The sequence below is a fragment of the Sylvia atricapilla genome, chromosome Z (assembly GCF_009819655.1).
Source record: "Sylvia atricapilla isolate bSylAtr1 chromosome Z, bSylAtr1.pri, whole genome shotgun sequence".
Classification (NCBI taxonomy): domain Eukaryota; kingdom Metazoa; phylum Chordata; class Aves; order Passeriformes; family Sylviidae; genus Sylvia; species Sylvia atricapilla.
This window is the reverse complement of record NC_089174.1, coordinates 36490974-36513180: the sequence shown is the minus strand read 5'-3', so window position 1 is coordinate 36513180 and position 22207 is coordinate 36490974. Positions and strand designations below refer to the sequence as shown.

Genomic DNA, 22207 nt, shown 5'->3' with positions numbered 1-22207 from the left:
TGCTGCTTCTTGAAGCTACACTGCCACTTCTCTGCTGAGGCTATGGTGCGTCTGCATGTGGTTCACACGGAGCTCTAAGTACTATTTAGCACTTGTCTTGGCCTCCCTATTACACCGAAAGACAAATTGAGTAATATAAACACAAGGCAAACAGCTCTTTTGTCTCTACACTCAGCCCTAATGAATCAGACTGTGTATTCAATACTCCTGCGTCCTACTATGGGCCCACACAATATCTGGGGTTTTACATGGCTGGTCATTACGGACAAGGTACAAGACAGACACAACTGACAGTGTGTGACAGGATTCAAATATATAAATCTTCCATAAGTTATGACATCTTACAACTCATATTGTTTTGCTTGCCATTGTGGCCAGCCAATACAGACAAAATCTTAATTCTGTGATGATGGCAACTGTGCCTAAATGATGATTACCATATGCCTTTGGTTGTGCAAGACAGCTCCTGTGCCAGCTACCAAGTCCACAGTCTGCCCACATGAGCACAGGAGCAACTCCCCAGCAGCAATGCAGAAACACATGGCTGCTTCCATTTGAAAATCCAGCTTCTCGCTGCCAATGAGAAGAGAGCTGACCTGAACTGGGAGGATGGCCTGTGAGACTATTGTTGTGAAGTGTGCATTACCACTTTGTTGCTGTCTTGTCTCACACTCATCACATCACTGCCCAATTCTTGGCAGGTTACTAAAGGCCAAGACAGGGTTATTGAATATTATTCAAGGACTTCATATTCTTTGCTTCTTCACTCACACCTGGCCTTTGTACTCTTTAGAGAAGGATGCAATTTGCCATTGCATTCCACAGACCTTTGGATGACTGTCCAAGTCCATTAATTATGTTTTTGGAAATATTTCCTGTCAATGAAACACACCACTACAAATGATCTTTCAGTTCTTCCCAGATGGCAAGCAGAAGCAATTCCTCTTATGTCTCAGCCGTAGAAAATATGGTACAGAGACATAGTGCCCAGGTGTAAAGGAACTGACGCTGAGCAAGGCCACCAGTTAAACAGATACATGGTATCTCTTCATGACAAGAACAGTATATGCTAGTGCAGTCTGCTAAGGTTGGAAAATGGAAGGCACAAAAGTATTCAGAGTACCTGCAAGCCGACTTAATACTGAGTAAACCAACTGCACTTTTAAAACAGCCGTGTGAACGTGCATTTTCTCACCAGCGAATGCATACCAAAAGATTGTCATGCAAACAGAGATCATTTCAAATGAAGCATCTATCCCCCTTTCATTACCTTGCAGGCAAGTCTTCAGCATATGTTTTACCAAACACTCCTTGGAAGTTCTATATTCCAAGCCTTAGCACTTTTAAAATGGACAGAAAATTGTTTTGGAAAAGAACCAAATGTTAATTATCAAAACTCAAACAAAGAAGTATGAGATGGGAAACTAATCTTTTTTTATATATCTGAAAAGAGAAATGAAATTCCATTTGGAAAACATTTTTATTAAAAACTGTAGCTGTCTGTACTCTGAAACACCCTGGAGGTCTAAAGATGATATCAGTATATAAATATTCAGGGCTTCCTGAATATTTCTTTTCAGAAAATACTTTCTTTTTTTTCCCTTACAATTTCTTTGACCTTTAGAAAACAGTCACTATTTGTAGCTTGATTTTTTCAAGATGTTCTCTGGTACATAAAGATGGCAGGGAATTCAATTTAGAAGTCAATTCATGAAACACCATAAAATAGTCAGAAGATAGTATTGCTTTAGGCGATGTTTTATTATGTGAACAGCCATTCAAAGCATTTTGGAGCATATTATATCCTATTTGAAGGAGTTCACTTCATTCGATCGCACAGAAAAAATACAAGAAATATTTGAACTATCCACAGGCATATGGATAGAATGGTCAGTACTTAGATTTAGCAGAGATGTGTCTTCTTGCTTTATAGAGGCCTGTCAAGAGGACTGATTTATAAAAAGATCAGGGTTTTTTTTCTCTTTAACGGGAACAAGACTTTTATGAGGTCCCATAGAACAGCTGCAAAAATACCTTTAGTCTGTCATCCGGAATTCCTGAAGGTGAACTGTGGATTTGTGGCTAATGAAACACTGCAAAATAGCACTCACCATGTTATAAAAAAGCCCTAATGGTTTATTAGCCTCTTACAGGACAAAAAAATGAAAGGTGCCCAAAGCATGTTATTATGTTATAATTATATAAAGCCAAATTTAGAGAGAACCACAAGAGAATCAAACATACGGAGATGTTTCTGACTTCAAAAGTGGATCACAGATGATTTACGACACTACAAAGCAATCACTGGATTGGGGGGTCCAATTAAGGATTCTCACTAACGAAAATCAGTACACTTTCTCATGATCTACAATGAAGAAAGATTAAAATTTGGTCACAAAAACTATATATAACTTGACCTTATCCAGCACAAGAATTTATTCCTGGAACTGGATTAGCTCATTCCACAGATAAGCCGTAAGATAAGAGTAGCAGTTGAATATGAATACTTAGGGTTGAGAGCAAAGAAAGGGCACTGAGAGAACTGTGTTCTTGATCGTTCAGAAAACATAGTATGCATTATGTATCACAGAAGGCTTTCTGATATTTCTGTTTTTCCTACCTTTGCAAAACAAGACTTAGTAAAGTACAGGAAATCACCCTATTTCTAAATAAATGACCTTGTATGCTGCCACTTATGCTGAATTAAAGGGAAGGCTCTGTCCTCCTAAACAACACTACATTTCAATAATTTGAATTTTTGAGGGGAAAAAATACCATACTTTCTTATCAAATAAAAAGCAGCTCTATTTATTTTCTTTTACTGAATTTAGTTTTACTTAATATATTCCAGTTTAAAAAAATCAATGGCAGATAAAATAATCCAATGTTATTCATGGGGAGAAAGCTTACAGGGATGTGACTAATACCTTTACATTCCTGGGGAAATATTGACCCAAATTGCAGGACAATACTTGCTGATGAAAATGGTTCCTATGATTTGACACAGCTGCAGCTGGATTTTCACCACATTGCCAATGTGGATAAGAGTTTTCCCTTTACTATTTTCAGGGCAAGTTCAAAGAACAAACCCATCTCCACCAGTTTTTCTTAGGGACAAAGATCTCATTTCTGCAATAAAATCTTTTTGGGCGTAGATGGACTACAAAGAAACTCCTCTTCAACCCTAAATCTCCCCATTTTAAACACTTCAGCTGTACTTCTGGGAAGAGAACACACAGGACTTCTTTTATGGCTATTTGTACAGGGGTGGTTTTCATCCATAATGACAATAAACACCTACCTATTTCAGAAGAAATGAAACTTGTATTCTCTGTGCTTTTTCAGATGTGCAGTCTGAGACCATTAATTTATTTATTACATATAGTGGAAATACATAGTGCTTATATAGTGGAAATTCTCCCATCAAGAGACATCCTGCAGACAGGAGCATTACTGGGATTCCACTAAATCTGAAAGGCCTGAAGTGGAGAAAAATTATGATGCTTTTCACCTGTGATCAGAACACCTTCCCTACAACATTCAAGTTTTCTGAAATAAACTCCATTTGCTCTCTTTTCTGAGCTGTCAATCAGTATATGTAAAGACCCAAAGATGTTTTATTCATTGCTAAGTGATCCACCACAATAAAAGTGAAAATGATAATGATGACAATGATAGGTTAATCCATGCTAACCACTTGTCCAAAACCAAGGAAGAAGGGAGGAGAAATGTGCAATTTCTCTTCTCTTTGAAGTCTACCATTTCTCCTCCATTTCTCCATTTTCTTTCCTTCTATCTCTCTTTTTTTTTTTTTTTTTTTTTTTTTTTTTTTTTTTTTTTTTTTTTTTTTTTTTTTTAAGAAGCACATGTCTGCTTAACTCTTGACCACTTCTTCAAATAATTTTACTAGATCTTGCATATTTCAAGGCTGGTTACAAACTGGGCCTGGTTTAACTGAAGGTAAATTTGCACCAGGCACTTACATGCTACTGTCTCAGCCTGGATGAACTATGTCTGCCTAATTTGGAATCCCCGTGAACATCAAAGGTCTAACTCACACTTCAGGGTTAGCAGGGTCACATTCCACCTAAAAGAAGCCTAATATTGTCTGAACTATTCACAACAAGCTTCTTGTTTGACAGTTTTTGACCCATTTTCTGTTCTCAAATGATGTCCAAGCAAACTTACATTTTGCCAAATTCTTTAATAATTCACTAAACACTTCATGTGAATTTGTTCAAATGGCTTTCTCTGATCTGCTCTGAGCCATGCACATCTGTAATGTGTCATTCAGGCTACAGTTTTCCACCTGGTTGGAACTTCTGGTTTCTGGAACTTTCCCAAATCCACAGAAAGATTTCAGGATGGCTACCCAAATGATCCTGAAAAATTCTCACACAACTATATCTAGGCATTCACTTGTACAATGTTTTACCTTTAATAAATAGTTTTGGGAAGGGAAATTCAGTTAAGAATGTTGGTAAAAGGCAGCTGGACAGGCCATAGCAGAATCAGTAAATATGGTCAAGTAGAAGACTTTTCCTCTGCTGTTTTTTTCTAAATGTGTGCAGGAACTGAAAAATAAGAGGGAAAAAGTAAGTGCCTGAGTGGGAAAAACGCATATTCAGGGAAAAAATGCAGGTTTAGGGAAAATAAGTACAAAGATGTTACCACAAAGAAGCAACTATTCCTTAATGGAACAAAGAATGGTGAAAATATTTAAAGGACTATTTCTAGCTACATGCATATATTATCCTTTGATCTTGTTTTGAGGAAATTCACTGTCTTGCAGTAGCCATCAGATTCTCCACATTAGAACACTCTGCTAAACTTTTCAGTGTGCAAGAATTCACTAGACGTAAGGATAAATAACATGCCAGAATTCACATCCGAGAAGAGTTATCAGTTAATGATCCCACTTTTCTGTCAAAAAGCCTCAATGTCTAATGCAGTTATATATGTTAGGTTAAATTTGGGTTAAAATCAACTACGAAATACAAATATTCTTTGAACACCATATTATAAAACGGTTTCAAGCAGGGACAGCTTTCCAATCCCAAAAGAAGTACCATGGGTGTATTGCAAAACCTCAACTCTACAGCAAGTCTATAGCATCTTCCCATTGGTATGAAACAAATATAACAAAAGCAAGTCTCCTGTGAATTTAACTCAGACTTCAGCTGGAATAAAACCAACGTGGATCTTAAGAAAGAGGTAGGCAGATGATGGGGAATCTTCTCTTTTACAGCTAAATTTAGAGAAGCAAATGCCAAAAGTAGAAAGCAAAGACAGGGTATAAACTTGTAAGGCTGTTTTTTCTAACAAGACAATCTTAATCTTTTCCACTGTTTCTAATTTTTTATGTAACATCTTATAGCCCATGAGCACAAGCAGGGTATCTAGAATGGGATAAAGGCTGTGAACAACAGAAAGAAACAGATCCTAACAGATTTTTGGGCTGAATGTATTAAGCTGATGTTAGAACAGAATGAAGCAAGTTTAAATGCTATTAACTTGATTTAACAAGAATATTTGCAACACTGTTATGCTAAATCCTAACCCTAGTTTGCTTCAGCTTGGTATAAGGTCTGAACACACACATTAGATAAAAGTAACTAGACAATGTAACACAAAGAGATGTGGTTCAATGAACTGAAGGGGCTTGGGTATCATGCCAATCATTACCCTAGTAATTAATTTTATGATTTCCATTGGAATTAACACTTTTAGAGAGATACCTGGGTGGGAAAATGAAATATAGCAATGAATAATCATATCCAAAGGTGGTAAATTTATATCAGATAGAAGAGATGTTTCCAAACAAAGAAATCTTTTGAAAGAAAGTGATAGAAACCCCTTAACCTATCACGTAGGGCATTTAAAAATAGATCAAAATAAACTAGTGGAAATTTTAACACAATAACTAATATCACACTGAGTGCATAATCTTGCAATAGGAATGGAGAATGTTCTGAAACTTCTTTTTCATCTCTAATTTATAATATCTGTAAGTCTCTGGACATGTTTGGGATATCCAGCCATGGATATTGAGTCTGGCTCCAGAAAACAGCATGATGATAGCTTACAGCTTAGATCCCAGGGTTTGAAAAATCTCTGAAGCACCACTGTTGCTAACCATTTTCCCCAAAATAACAACTTTAGTCTCATATTTACAGTCATCCTAGAGCTGATCTATACCTGTTGCAGAACTTCAAGAAGACCAGTCACCTCATGCAAACAGAAAGATCACACCTTCAATGAACACACATAATTACTGCTATTTGTAGGAAGAATGAAATATTCATTTGCAACACAAGTGTAAACAGCTGGTGGCTCAGTCTATTATAATACAACCAAAAAATGAACACAGCTGTTATGTGATGTTGTTACTGAGATCTCCTACCTCAATATTTTAATGCTTCTTACTGGCACAATTACAAGTTTATGACTGATTGCATTTCTCTATCATCTCTGAAGTCCTTAATTTTTGTTTATTGCATTAAGGAGATATGTTTTCAAAGCTATCCATGACTGTGAATGATTCTTGTTTGAATGTCAAATTAGAAAATCTGATTTTCAAAGCTTAGGTGTTCAGCATATTCTGAAAATCAGGCTGTCTGGAAGTGTTTCAGACTGTGTCTCTAATAAGGAAGTAATTGTATCATTCATCACTTTTGCAAATTAAACTTTTAAGACTTTTCTTTCATTCCAGTATTCAGACATCATTGCTAAGGGTGTGGTAGAGGTATGGGGTAGAATTCTACTAACTGCTTTGACATCTTTTAATTTTAGGTGACATGTAGAAATAAAGATACATGTACCTGCATGAATATAGCTGCTCTTCTGGTAATAAAATCTGCTAATTATCCATGCTATTTCCCTCTATATAGAAATCCACCTTAAGTCATTCTTCTCCTCTGATATTTCAAGCAAATAATCAAATGGACTTAAGGGAGTGAAGGCTACTGACCATATCAAAAGTTACACTGATTATCTGTAACCACCTTTTAAAAGACCTAGTTAAATCAAAGCAAATCCTTGCCTAAGCACACTTAGTTTATTTATTGAGTAACACTGATTTATTTGAATTGGTAATCTGGGTCAGGACTCTGAAATATTTGCATCCCTACTTCATGTTTAGCACAATATTTAGTCTAAATACATTTTGTTTCAGTAGAATGAAAGAATGAAACTCTTCTAAGAAGGTGTAATAAACAAGTCTGACACTCTTTTATAGCAGGTCAACTCAATAAAGATATCACCATTTCTTGATTATATGAAGCCAGCTGTGCTTAAAGAGACCTACTGGAAAACACCCAAAGTCAGTTTGCTAACTTCCAATTTATGTTGAATTAGATTTCTATTGCTTTAATCAAATTGTTTTGAAAGATGATTTTATTTTAATCACAGCTACTTTTGTGTGTAAACAATGCCGTAGACAAATATCATCACAGGATACATCAAGGATAGTTACTAAATTGAACATGCTGAGGATATATTTCTGAATGGCATGTTTCACTACAGTCATCTTCAAATTCTAATACAGAAATTGAATTTGGGAATAGAAGTAGGAGACAAAATTAGGTGTTACCTTTACAGAGTACATGTTATACTTGAGTTGGTATAACCTCAAATGACAAAAAAATGAAACTGCTGCTCTTATCTTTGTCCATCTCATTTTTGTTCATATTAAGTGGAACTCTGCTTACTCACAAAATGACTCATTTCTTCATGCTTCACCTGAACAAATACTTGGAATTTCTGATTTCTTACAAGTTTGTATTATACAATTTTCAAGGAAATTGAAACACAAAATGAAAATGAAACACAAACCTATTAGCTGCTTCTGGGTAGTTGTAAGCATTTGAAAAATCTGAAAGTAAAAAGGTTAACAAACCAAAACAATCCAGCAAACAAAAAACATAAATGCTTCGGTGTGTATGTATGTTGATATGTCTCCACTAAAGAACTCCCATAAAACTGTAATGGTTGAAATTGGTTTCACATGGAAGAGTAGTAGACCCCTGGTCAGGCATGAGAAATATGATACTAATTTTGTGGATGATTATGATTACATTTATTGCTCATACAGTATCTAAGTATAGTCAATGAAGTATATATAATACAACCATGTCTTAAGTGTTATAATATAAGCAGGTTCAGCTAGAACCTAGTCTTTGGCCTTACAGAATGTACAATTGCAAAGCAACAAAGTACCCATGCAGTTACTTTAGGATTTTATCTCCACATGTAGTTAGGTTTTAGCACTTTTACTCATCCTTATTTCCCTGTCCTCAGGCTGGATGTACAATGCAGGAATCCCTGCCAGGAAGGGAATGCACCCACAAGCTGACTGCAGCCTTGGAAAAACATTTTGCCTAACTCCAGCAGCATATTATACCCTTTTGCAGGATGATGTGTAACCAAGTCAACCTTGATCACCAAACTTATCCATCTCTAGAACACATTCATTTTGTGAGCATCCAGAGTGTTCCTCCTGAAATTCCTACCCAGTGTTCTCCTCTTAGCACAACTCCCATGTAGCATTCTTGTCTAAGGCAAAAAATCACATTGCCTACTGGAGACAATCACAAAGGAAGAGGTTGTGTGTGGGGCAGAGAGGATGAAAGGGAAGACCCCACTCTCCTGTTGCACATATTGACAGTGTGTATGGTTCACACTTACTTTCATAGAATATGGTTATTCAAAACCTGTCTCTAATTGGCTTAATAGGTGACCAGGAATCAGTTGGCTCCACCATTACTTTTGCCTTTCATAGGACCAAAAAAGGGTTGATGTCCTACTTAGATTTGTTTTAACAGCATGTGTGGTCTAGTTTGTAGTTTAGATTGGAATAGAGTTCAAAAAGAAGTCCAGCAATACTGTATTGTGCAATACTTCCATGTTTACTTTACTAGATACACTGGGTAAATCTCTCAATGATCCTTACTACTTCATATGTAAATAACAACCCCCAACTTTACAAGGACGCTACTCAATTTTTAAGTAAATATTACAATTGTAAAAGGCATATTAAAAAACAACAAAGGAGACAGTGGATTTAAAATCTATTTCTGCTTCCTCATGAGTGGATGGACCTGGTACTTGGGGGAGCAAAGAACATCCCACAACAGAGAAGAACTTGAACATACATACTTACGTACTTATAATACAGGACCTGATGAAATGCATCCCAAACTCCTGAGAGAATTGGCTGATCTAGCTGGCAAGACACTCTCCTTGATACATGAAAACTGATATCAGTCAGGTGAGTTCTCAGGTGACTGGAGAAGGGGAAACAATGTAGTCAACTTTTAAAAGGGTAGAAAGTCTGGAAACTACTAAACTGTCAGCCTCCCCTCTGTGCCTGTAAGATCATAGAACAGTTCCTCCTAGACACTGTGCTAAGCAGGTGATTGACCCAGCCAGGACAGCTTAATCAAGGGCAAGTCCTCTCTGACCAACCCAGTGGCCTTCTATGATGGAGTGAGTACATCAGTGAACAAAAGAAGGGCTACAGATGTCATCTACATGGACTTTTGTAAGACCTTTGCCATGATCCACCTTATTCTTCTCTCTAAATTGTAAAGAGAAGGATTTGATGGGTCATCTATTTGGTGGATCAGGAACTGGCTGGATGGTTGCCTCCAGAGGGTAGTGGTCAATGGCTCACTGTCTGAGTGGAGATCATGTGACAAGTGCTATCAACACCAAGGCAGTGGGTTCAACCCCTCTATGGGCCATCCACTTAAGAGCTGGATCCAGTGATCCTTGTGGGTCTCTTCCAACTCAGAATATTCTGTGATTGCATGAGGGTTTGAGCAATCTGGTACACCTGGAGATGTCTTCGTTTATTGCAGGGCATTTGGAACTAGATCACATCTTGTCATAAAATGCTTTGAGTGGGAAAGAACTTTAAATATCATCTCTAGTTCTAACCCCATCATGGGCAGGTGTTGGTGTAGCTCAATATGCAATGGGGCTTGTGATGCACATGCAGAAATCAGGTGGAAGTCTTGTGGTTTGTCTTGTCATGGCATGGGGGGACAGGGGGAAATGTGGAGTAAGATGTAGTCTGCATGGTCTTGTTCTCAACCTGATACCCAGAAATGTTTTGTAGAAACTAAGTACACTTCCTACAAAGAAATATTCCATACAATGTGCCCACAAACAATGAAAGGCTTGACCACAGTCCCATCCACAGCACTTCACCCAGTAGTGGCTATAAAATGTACCCCAATTTTGCATCTAACTAGGGCATGAGAATGCTGTGCAAAATTGCAGGGACAGACTGATAGATTTGCTCTCCTCGCTCTCCCCAGAAGGGACATCTTTTGGTAAGCCCTACATCCTCAGCTGTGCTGAGTGTTGACCCTGATATTTAGGTTGTGATTGCAATTACACTGTTACTGCTATATACAGCTACTCTGCAGATAATGCATTGTCACCAGCCATCCAAAAGAACCTTGTATGTTGCACTCAAAGAACTATGCTATTCATGAATCTAACTGGCTCTTTTGATTGCAACCAGATGTATAATTCATGGACTATTTGCACATCTGGTGTGGGACCTGTAGCTATGACTCTGCAATATGAGAGACTCCTTTATGGCATCACCAAAGATCATCTTTAAAGCCCCCTTCCAACTCAAACCATTCTATGATTCTGTGTGTGCAGTTAACCATCACAGCACATTTGCAGGACCCAGAATATTGTAATGTTAATGAGACTTTACACTGCAAAGACAACCTCAAAAACATATAGCCAACAGAACAATGTCTAACTGATCCTAAGCGCAAAGTGTAGTAGTCTCAGCAGCTGTGAGCTTCAAATCAACTGTAGGTCAATACAATTACTTACTATCCTCCCTGTTCATTATTTTTTTTCTGACTACATCAAGAAGAGAGGGCATGGTCACACTGGGACATCATGCACATTCTAGCAAAGATGAAGTCACTATTTTGGGTAGAATTGCACCTAATTTAGGTGGCTAATTCAACACATGAATGTCCTAAAGAGTTTTGCAGAGACAATAAAAAGATAAACTACTCCAGATGTGGAGAATAAACCTAATTTAGATGCCTTCACTCTCTCTTCTCTACTGAAATAGACACCACTTAAAGGTATTCATTCCCCTCCCCTCAGTTTGTGCTGGGAATCTGGTAAGTCATGAAGTTTTTTCTGTAATTTTAGAACACAGACATTATTTATGGGTCTCTGAAGGTACACCAAATCTAAGAACTCTGCTGCATGCACATGTCCATATTCAGTCAACTGCACAGGCTATTGTGAGTGACACCTTACTGGGTCATTTCTACAGGATGAAAGTTGGTGTAAGAAGCAGGAGTTTTGCTGCCTACCATGACCCCCCTCACGTAATACCAAGGTTCTGAGAACTATTGACAGAATTTCTGCCTTTCACTGACAGGTGAAGTCTAGTATCACCACAGAATTAAGTCCCTTCTTCAAGAAGAAAATTGCTCTCTGTATCCCCTTCAGGCACAAATTTAAGGTATTACCAGATGCACATACTGAAATTGTATCAGCAAATTAATTCCCAGTATACCTGGCAGAAATTTTTAATAGTAGCTGTGAATCTCTTAAAACGAAAAAATCAATATAAGCAAATAAAAAATGTGCTTAAAATAATTCGAGAAGAATTAACCACATATACTGACCATGTATTTTCAGTTGAATGTAAACTTCTAAATTTTAAGATCAACTGGTATGGTGTCTACTTGACTTTATTTTTTAAATACTCTTGATGTAAAATAGGTCAAAGAAAGAGCTAAAGGAAACATGATTTGAAAAGGAGATCCATTAGGAAAAGGTATGAAATTAAAAAAAAAAAAAAAGGAGGGGGGACAGACATCAGGATTGGACAAAAAGGTGCCCAGGAGTCTTTCCAATAAATCCAGATCACATACACACTGGCTTTTCTGGTTGCCAAAATGACCCCTAGTGCTGGATGACAGGTACTCTATTGTAATTTGTAATGCTGGCATAATTGCTGAGACTGAAAAGGATGGCACAGAAAAACCTAGCAAATGTGAGAATGCAGAAAGTTACCAGGTCTTATTCTACTGTCAAGCTGGGGAATGTACACAATTGTCTGATTTGGTGCTTTGTGAAAGAGAGCAAAAGCTGCCTCTCACATTACTTTTACAGCTACTCTGAAAATTGAAAAGTTGAATTTGACAATATCACTCTGGTTGTTAAAAAACTTGGATCAAAGTCGGGCAGAGAATTTCTCTAGGTTTAGCTCCACACAAAAGACTTCCTTCCTCCAACAGAACACGGTGAGTGCCAAAGTCCTCGCCCAAAATTGTAGTTACAAATACAGACAGAATTCAAATGTTCATTAAATAAAGATAGGACAGAAAAATGTTTTAAACCATTTTAATAAGGTAATTTATTGACAATATATAGTCTTGAATGTAGATGATCATATTTTAGACGGCTAAAAGGTGTGGTAATTGAAGAATCCACCTATTTTCTGTTACAATTTTTGTCAGTTGTATGATACTGAAGGTAATTTTAACTTCAAAGACAGAATTTCCATTATTATTATCACTGTATAAAGTACCCATTTCTTTAACTAAAAGCTGTATGTGAAAATTTCTACCTATGAATAATGTGATGTTTCATGCCATGCCCTGCCGTTCAACGAACAGTCCAGCCAGGGACGTCCATCAGCACTAGTGGGATGAGGCACTGATCGTCCTCCTGCTCTGGCAGCACCACAGCAGCCTCTTCCCAGCCACACAAGGGTGTAAGGCCAGCAGTGAAGGCTCCTCTACTCCCCCTCCTGGGAGGCCCGACATCCAGCTGCTGCCTTTCCTCACAGAGTAAACAGCCTGCTTTCTCCTCCAGAAATGAAGCACAGCCAAGCTGGGCAGATTTTGCAAATGAAGGCAGGAGCTGAGAGGGAACAGAGCTCATCACCCAGCTGTCCGCAGGAGGTGGCCCACTGGGACTCCTCTCTTCCGTGATGAGGGAGCTCAGGAGGCTCCAAGCCACAATCCTGCTCCATTGGAATCCCCTCTCTCAGACTCTCTTCTGTCTGGAACATCCCGGCATCCAGGCCCTCTTCCCTCCAATTGCCCCGTGGGGCATCTTTCCTAAGAACCAGTCAGTGCAGCACCTGCAAAGTCATCTCCAGCAGAGACACCCAGACTAGCTGATTTCTACTAATAACAGCAGTATGACCAGATAATAGGGCAACAAAGCAATGCATGAATGCTCCCAGTGTAGATAGCAATGTACATTTACTGCAACCTGCCTGAACAACATCTGGCATTTTTAATACTACTATTCAACAAGAATTAAAAGAAAAAGCTCTAAACTAGGTGGATGGAGGCAGAGTTTCTAAGCACAGCTTTTGCAGTTTTAAAAACACGACTTTTACACAAGAATAGGAAAAATTATACTGAAGGAGAAACACAAACAGCTTGTAAAACTGATGACAATGGAGCAAGCCCTTAAGAATGCTTCTCAACCCATCAATCATACTGACTGCCAGCCACACCACGCCACCATTCCACAGTCTACACACTTTGAGACAGACATAAACCCACACCACATGGGATTCCAAAATCCCCGAGTTTCTGGAAAATAGGTTTTGTCCCAATTCTTGTGACAGATGGAGTTGATAGTCTCAGGATGAAAAAAGCGCCAGCTCTGACAGGCAGCAGATACCGACGCCCCTTGTGGTTGGAGACGATGCTGCTCTGGAATTAAGGTAGCGCTGAAACGAAAGGCAGTGGGTAAATGCTCGAGTATTCAATTTGTTACGGTCCTCTCCTTGTGCCTTAATATTTTTGTTTCTACTTCCTTATAAATTGAAAGCGTAACAAGAAGACAGGACTACAGCAAGGCATTTTGCTTTCAGTTAAAACTCTTAACAAATTTTTAAAAACTTTTTACAAGTTGGCAGATCAAGTATCAAAGAAGTATACTGAGATCTACAGTGTGTCTGCTAACAGGTACCCTCGTAAGCCAGTGTCTTAAATCGTGCACAAAATCTCAGGAGAATCTGAGTTGTATGACTTTAAAATCGGTGGGACACGCGGCAAGTGGAAAGCTGTAACACCAAAAGCACAGCAAAGGACTATTTACATGGTCGCACTACACCACTAGTAGTTAGCTTTGCTCTCCCGGAGAGCACTGGTACTGAAAACCAGGATCTCCTTTTCTATTTCTGTAAGAACAAAATCGGTCCCACTTTGAGCCTAACGCCTACCGGTCTGGTAGCAGCACCGCCCTTACTTGAATCACCGAGAAGTTTGGGTACAAGCGTCACTTGAGCTAGAGAACTTGTTTTTCCCCAGCTTGGTAGGCAGCAGGACTTCTTGATACTGCCATGCTTGCAATACCAGCGCGGAGAGCCATGCCGCCCGGCCGCGGCGCGGTTCAGCCAACCAGCCCGGCCCCGCCGCCGCCCGGCCCCGCCGCCGCCCGGCCCCGCCGCCGCCCGGCCCCGCCGCCGCCCGGCCCCGCCGCCGCCCGGCCCCGCCGCCGCCCGGCCCCGCCGCCGCCCGGCCCCGCCGCCGCCCGGCCCCGCCGCCGCCCGGCTGGTCCCGCAGCGCCGCCGCCACTCAGCGCCTCCCGCCCGGCCGCCGCACCGCCTTAACGGGAGGAGGGGCTCCTCGGGGGGCTGTCACTCTCCTTAAGCCTTTCCTTTCAAGCTTTGAATGTGAGCTGCCCTCCAGCCCCCCTCTCTCCTTCCCTCCCTCCAGCGCATCGTAAAGAGAAGGAGGGGGAAGGAAAAAAAAAAAAAAAAGGTTTCAACAACAGGCTGGGCCAATGGCAAGTGGCGAGGCAGGGAAAGGGGGCCGAGCGAAGGGAGAAAAAGTGGAGAAAGGGAGAAAGAGAGCGAGAAAGCGCAGGCTGGGGGGGTTGTGTAAAAGAAGAAGCGTTGCTAATTTTTTTTGTTTGTTTGCTTTTCCATGCATGCATAATGAAGCCTAATCAGAGCACGTTGCTGCTGCTCGGAGGGCACTTTTGTATTTAAAGCCTTGCAAAGAAAAAAAGATCCACAGACGGATCCACAGAGCAGCTTGCGGGGCTTGTTGACAACAGAAGCAGCATCAGTCGCCCAGAGTGAAAGAGACCGCGAAGGCTGCCGCTTCTCCTTTCCCCGTGCACTCGTCTTGGTCGCGGGGAAAAATATTTCTTCTCCGCGCCACCCGAAAGCGTGATCCATACCGAAAGGGAGTGAGCGCAGCCGGGACTGTGAATGGCATCGGAGCGGCTGGCATGTGCAGAGATGCTGCGAGCGGAGAGTTAAAAGCTCCCGAGGAGGCAGCAGCAGCAGCTGGGCATTTATTTTGTGGGAAAAAAAAAAAAAAAACAACAAGAAGAAAAAAAAAAGAGACGGAACTGCATGAAGAACAGTACAGCATCATGAGCTCTCCTGGAGCAGCCTGCGATTCCCCGAGCGCACTACGGATCCGCTGTCGTCCGAGCCCCTGTTTGCACTGACTTTCCGCACCTCTCCGGGCACCTTCGCCGCCGCCTCGCCGAGCCCGGAGCAGCGGGTGGGGGGCACGGGAAGGCCCCCGGACGCCTGCTTTGTACCGCGGCCCCGCCGACTTCAGCGCTCGGGGGCTGGAGAACCCCGAGCCCGGCGCGCATGGATTGATGCGAGGAGACCTCATGCACACTGCCGGCGGGAGTTTTGGAAACTTTTCCACAGGCGGCAGCTCCTTCTCCTCCTCCTCCTCGTCTACCAGCGCCTCTTCCCAGCTCGCTCGCGGCTGCAGCTACTACCCCCGTCCGCGATGGTGGCCCCCTCGCCCGCTCGGCACGGAGGCGGCGGCCGGCGCTGGCCGCGGGCGGCCGCCTGGCTGTGGTTGGCGGCGGCGCTGGGCGCCGTGTGGCTGCCTCGGGGCTCGCTGGTGCAGGGCCGGCGGCTGATCTGCTGGCAGGCGGTGCTGCAGTGTCAGGGGGAGCCCGAGTGCAGCTACGCGTACAACCAGTACGCCGAGGCGTGCGCCCCGGTGCTCCTGCAGCAGCAGCCGCCGCCGGCGGGCGGCGGGGACGGCCCGGCGGGTGCTGCCGGCGCGGCCACCTCGTCCAGGCGGCGGTGCCCCAGCCACTGCATCGCAGCGCTCATCCAGCTCAACCACACCCGGCGTGGCCCGGCGCTGGAGGACTGCGACTGCGCGCAGGACGAGAACTGCCGCGCCACCAAGCGCGCCATCGAGCCCTGCCTGCCCCGCACCAGCAGCCCCGCGGGCGGCGGCCCCGGCGGCTCCGGCCCCGGCGGCCCCGGCGTCATGGGCTGCACGGAGGCGCGGCGGCGCTGCGACTGGGACAGCCGCTGCAGCCTGGCGCTGAACCGCTACATGACCTACTGCGGGAAGCTGTTCAACGGGCTGCGCTGCACACCCGAGTGTCGCGCCGTCATCGAGGACATGCTGGCCGTGCCCAAGGCCGTGCTGCTCAACGACTGCGTCTGCGACGGGCTGGAGCGGCCCATCTGCGAGTCGGTCAAGGAGAACATGGCCCGTCTCTGCTTCGGCACCGACATGGGCGGCAACGGCGCGGGCAGCAGCGGCGGCTCGGACGGCGGCCTGGAGGAGTACTACGACGAGGACTACGAGGAGGAGCCGAGCCAGAAGGGGAGGGACGACGCGGAGGACAATGCGGGCGCCGAGCCCGGCTTCCCCGTGCAGGCAGATAACGCCGGCCGGCCCGCCGGGGCGGCCGGGGCGCTGCTCGCCTCCATCTTGGTGCCGCTGTTGCCACGGCTCTAGCATCCCTGCCTTCCGGCACTCCTCCCTGCCTGCTTTCCCATGGCTTCTTCCCTCCATCGCTGCCTCCCTCCCCATCCCCTTCGCCGGGCGGGGCCGGGCCAGGCCTGCCGCGCCGAGCCGCCGTGGACCTCTAGTCGAGGCCTCCCGCGGCGGCCGGGGATCCGGCCGGCGGGGCCCCTCGGCGCGGAGCGGCTTTGAACGCTCTGGCCGCGGATTCCCCCGACCCCTCACCCTGGCGCCCCGTCCCCTCGCGTCTCCCCCTCTGCCTCCGCTGCTGCGCGCAGCCCTCAGCCGACCCCTTCCCCCGGCCCGGCGCTGCTTGCCGGCCGCTGGAGTGGTGGCCGGAGCGCAGGGGCCGCTCGTGTTTCGGGTGTTGGTCTCGAGTGTGCACTATGCAATTACTGCCACCCTGCCTTCGTGTTACCAGCTAGCGGAGCGGCTGACGGAGACTGCGGGCGAGGCCGCCAGCCGCCCCCCGGGACAAACCGGGAGTCGTGGCCTGCTGGTACTGGGGGTCTTTTAAAGAGTGTTGAGATGAAGGTTAGTAAGAGGTGAGCAACCCAAACTTGCTGCCAAAGCGTTGCCGTACTAGTTAGTCAGCAACTTGATTATCATTAGCTGCATCTCGCTCTTCCCGATGCAGTTGTGCCCGAAAGGGGCCTACGCCGCATCTGCCATTAAATTTAGGGAAATAGCAGACTGAATAAATTCGGTGGTTTACAGCACACCCTCTTGCACACACATATTGCCTATAACAAAAGCGTGCCAGCAGCCGTATCTTCCTCTGTAACCTAGCGACATTAAAAAAAAAAAATTGTTTCGGAGTTGTTGGCTATACTGAACAATGCAACTTTTGTTTTAAAAGAGCTCTGCACTGCCATCTTTGAAAGACACTTTTAAACTCGAGAACATGTATGTACAAATATCCTGAAAAGTTTTATTGCCTCGTCATATCAGGGTGCTGACCTCTGGTAAATCTTATATAAGAAAAAGTATTTAAAACTGGGATTTGTTACCAGTCGCTCTTCATTGTATATAGAATTTTATAAATTGTATGCTTTGGGGATAATTTATTTAAAAAATAATAAAAAGTTTTAATTCCGCGTCCTATTTGCCAGGTAGCTGCATTTGCTATTCGTTTTTGGAAAGGTACAGATTTCACTTTATGTTTAAAGGGATACCAGCAACAGTGATTAAGTGAAGTATTCTCTAGAACATCAAATGTACGGTGTATTTTACAGATTGAAAGTTAACTTTCTTATTTGGAGAGACTTTATGAACATTTTAGAATTGTATAAACGCTTTTCTGACCTGCCTTAAACATTGTATTTTTTATAGAAGGCGAAAAAAAGGCCTCTCTTTTAAATATGTATGGCTTTTTTTGTATTTTCTAAACGTGTAAATTAGTAAAGAAAGAGCTTTAAATAATGGATGCAGTGAAATTGTTTTCCAGGGACACTTGAACTCTCAGCACCCGAGATGTGGGGGTGGGGGAAGAGAGGCGGGGATCAAACCACAGAATAACAAACCAAAAAACAGTAAAAAAAAACAAAACAAAACTGTGTCTGCCTGTAATACTTCACATAGATGTAAACTACTGCTATTCTTACTTTAATGGATAATTACATGCAAGAAGTAAATACAGCTTTGAAAGTATTTCTTTAAATGAGTGGTTGATTTTATAATGCGTTGGCATGGTAACTTGTCAGTGCCAGAAGAGAGTAAAGCAATTCGAGGACACTGCTCCTGTATATATACGTGTAGAATTACTGGTGCACCGCGCTTCCTTCCTGCAGGCACACTGCTCCCACTGGCGCTTGTAGAAGTGCTCCTAGGCGTGCAAACGAGTGGTGAGAAATAGATCACACAGAGGCGGCAAGCGCTTCGAACAAGGCTTCACTTCGCGCGGGCAGGGGCGCACGCATCAAGGCAGCTGCAACAAAACGCGAAGTTTGCTATTCAGTCTGCTTTCTCCCACAACGAAGAATGCAAAAGTAAACACGCTGAAGGGATCAGCAATTACTAGATCTTGTAATACTGTGCTTAGGAGATGCTTTGCATCGTGCTGAAGCCTGGTTTGCTGCCAGAGCTACTGATCTACACTCAAACGCCCTTAGATAAATAATTACACTCTTAAGCTGTGTCGAGTGCTGATACACTTGACCTTGTAAATAGAAATGTTTGCAGTAGGAATAAACTCCGGCACTGGAAAATCTTTTAAACATTAACACAAAAGAGAGAGCTCAGTCCTCTAGGGATTTGAGTTTGGACTGCGTCAAGCTAGGCACTCAAAAAAAAAAAAAAAAAAAAAAAAAAAAAAAAAAAAAAAAAAAAAAAAAAAAAAAAAAAAAAAAAAAAAAAGTTTATTTATCTTCTATTCATGGTGTTTATTTAAAGCTTTTCTTTTTAAAGGCTATAATTGGAAGGCAAGTCAGAAGTTTAAAAGCTACCACAAATAAACTTTGACTGAGGGGGCGACAGATTAGCAAGATAGTGTCTTTTTCATCTTAGCAGATCTTGACAGAGCACAAATCCACATCCGTCTGTTGTATAAATCAACAAAACTAGAAAACCCTGCTACTTGGGTTAGTTATTTCAGTGGAAGATTATTTTACTATTTCTTTAGGGTGTGAATTTGATTACATTGCCCAGCAATAAATGTACATAAGTGCACGTGCACACACATAAACCAACCCCAAATAGTTGTGATACCAAACAAGTGTATGACTATGGTGTGCGGCTATGATCTCAAGTTTGTTTTTAAAGTCATCTGAACGGTTGAGTAAGCTTATTGTTAAAACAAAGCTGGAAACTGTTTCTTTAGGAGGACGACAGAGTAGTTGGGTGAGACTTGTAAATAGAGTCAGCTTTCTTTACAAAGTGCTGAGTTCACAATGGGATAAGGATGATCTTAAATACTTGCACAGATGACCAGAAACATGCTTTCAGTTTGTCAACAGTTAGTGCCCACAAGGACTATTTAACTAGTTGTTGATGAAAAATTAAGTCCTAGCTAAAAGCCTTTATTTTTCTTCATTTAAGAGTAAAGACATTAGCACTCGAAAAGGACTGATAATTAACTGCTGCAATAAACTCAAGACTTAATTTTACGGGCTCCTGTCGAAAGCATCTGCCTGGAATAAATCAACACCAAGCACCACGAGGCAGGGAAGACTCATCTGTATGCTTCCTTCTCCAGAAAAAGTGGATTGTTTTAATTTAAGTTATTGTGCAATAAATACAGCTGAACTGATTCTGTCCTGTGAGCTCCTCTCCATAAGGAGGTAGCTCTGGGTTTTGTTGTATAGTCAGAGTCAACACAATTTCCAGCAGGAATCGCTGCCCATGTTGCTGTTTGTCCCAGCCAAATAAGCCCGTGCAGATGCTGATGTCCATCAAATCTGTATTTCTTTTGCTTGTTTTTCAGACAAATGGAAAACTTGAAATGTCAAGTGATGTAGCAAGAACAGATTTAAGCAAGGAAAAGGCTTCACCATTCCTGACAGGAAGATTTTTCACAGGACAAGAAGGTCTCTCATTTGTCTGGCTATTTAGCAGGGCTCTCTGCTGAAGTTCTGTCCAAGCTATCTCTTCCAGGGGAAGAAGGAGCTCTGCATCATTTCATGTAAAATAATCCAGTAGATCCCTTTTTATTCCCAGTTACCAGGTTTGAATTCTGGGTGACAGTTTATTTGTCTTTGGAGGCACTTCAGTGACAAATGTTTAAGGGAGTGTGGGACAATGGTGGAGAACAAGGGAGGCAGTTCATTGAACTGACAGTGACCATACAGTAAATAGGGAGAGATTCAAGCTTCACTGATCACCCAAGCGCACAGCAAATCTTTTGTATACAATCACAATGGACATAACATAAGGTCCCTGTTTATTTTCAACAATATACACCAATGTATACAGACAAGCATACATAACTTTAAAATTGTTATGAAATGGAACCTTACAATGACCATAAGCAGAGCTCTGATTTGGCCAAGTCTTTTCATGCCACATTGGAAAGCAAAGCATGATGGATTTTACTTAGAATCTTCTCTCCTCCTAAAAGCTATTGCTCTACCATATATCTCACTACAGACATGCCTCTATAGTTCATATCATAGATAAGGCTGCAAGGGTGGCTGCAGACAGCTTTACAGGTAGAGAACCAGACATCTCAATGTGATGCAAAAGTAGTACTTGATTTTTATTGGTTTGTTTGTTTGTTTTGGTGTGTTTGTTTGTTTGTTTTTTGTGTTTTTTTTTTTTTTTTTTTTTTTTTTGAGTACACTGGAGTTTGAGAGGTGCTCCAAAAGAGCCAAAGTGTGCACATAAGAAGTACTGGAACAAAAAATAGTCACCATTTGAGTATTGGAAAATGCTTCTTGAGTGACTGAGTTGCATAGTCTTCAAATATCATCAAAAAAATTTAGACCTTCAGTTGATTATGTTCTTGTCTGTAGTAATAACTTCACACACTTCCACACTGCCTGTGGTAACATACCCATTGCAAGTCCTAGGAAAAGTAGGTAGTTGTGCAATAGGAAACATTTTCAAATGGGAAGAGCAATGATTTCACATCTGAGATACAGATTTGTAAGCCGTAAAGTTGAAAGTTACTGTATTTTACTTGAGGGATTGGCTGTGTTAGACAGTTGAAAAGGCTCACATTGACTGAATGACATAAGTGATGTGCTATTAGCATAAATACTTTTTAAGACATCCATTTAATCAATTTCTTAAATAACAGAATGATCTACTACAAAATAGTGGACTGTATACACTATATTTTGGCACAAAGATGGTCATTCTCCCACTAGTAACCAGGGGCTCTAAATAAATGATTTCAACAATGTTTTATTAAAGGGGGACAAGAGCCCTCGAGCTGCATTAATCGGGGAGAAGTCGAGTGGCACTTTTGTTATGGAAATGTTAAACACATAATAGTTCAGGCAAACAATGTGGAGCCACTTCATTCTCTCAGCCATGCTGACACCTCTTAAAGAGGAACTGCAGGGAAGGATGTGGGAAAGATTTGCTTTCTGAGGAAGCTTTCAGCTAATATTTTGGATATCTACCTCCAAAATTCAACCAGTGCAAATGTAACTGAAGGGCATAAAAATAAAACAATGAAGAAGGATGATTTATGCAACTACTGCTAGTGATGAGAGTTTGGTGCTCAAAATCAAAATAGTAATTGACAAGCCTCCCTTTTCTTTAAAGTTTCTTTTTTTCATGAATTTATTATGAGCCAAGTGAAGGTGAATGTGCGCAAAGAGAGATTTTTGTTAACACACAGAGATAATAGTGCTAATACAATACCTTGGACATACATCAGGGAGAGGAAAGAGGAACACCCTAGAGTAAGGAAAGAGACTAAAGTTTAATAGGGATGGTCATGAGGTGAAGTGTGATATGTAGGAAACAAAAATACATTAATAAAGTGATGCAGAGTC

At 42.2% G+C, this 22207-nt stretch overlaps 1 protein-coding gene and 1 long non-coding RNA gene across 2 annotated transcripts; one reads left to right on the top strand and one right to left on the bottom strand.

Annotated features, from left to right (window-relative positions):
• Positions 1–12385: 12385 nt before the first annotated feature.
• On the bottom strand, positions 12386–14417 carry LOC136374472 (uncharacterized). Its single transcript, XR_010745908.1, has 2 exons — positions 14269–14417; positions 12386–13747 (listed from the first exon to the last, which is right to left on the bottom strand). It is a non-coding gene; the product is annotated as an uncharacterized lncRNA (long non-coding RNA).
• A 249-nt stretch (positions 14418–14666) lies between these two features.
• On the top strand, positions 14667–18416 carry GAS1 (growth arrest specific 1). Its single transcript, XM_066339987.1, has one exon. The coding sequence runs from the start codon at positions 15783–15785 to the stop codon at positions 16758–16760; it is 978 nt and encodes a 325-aa protein (XP_066196084.1). The 5' UTR covers positions 14667–15782; the 3' UTR covers positions 16761–18416.
• The last annotated feature ends 3791 nt before the right edge of the window (positions 18417–22207 follow it).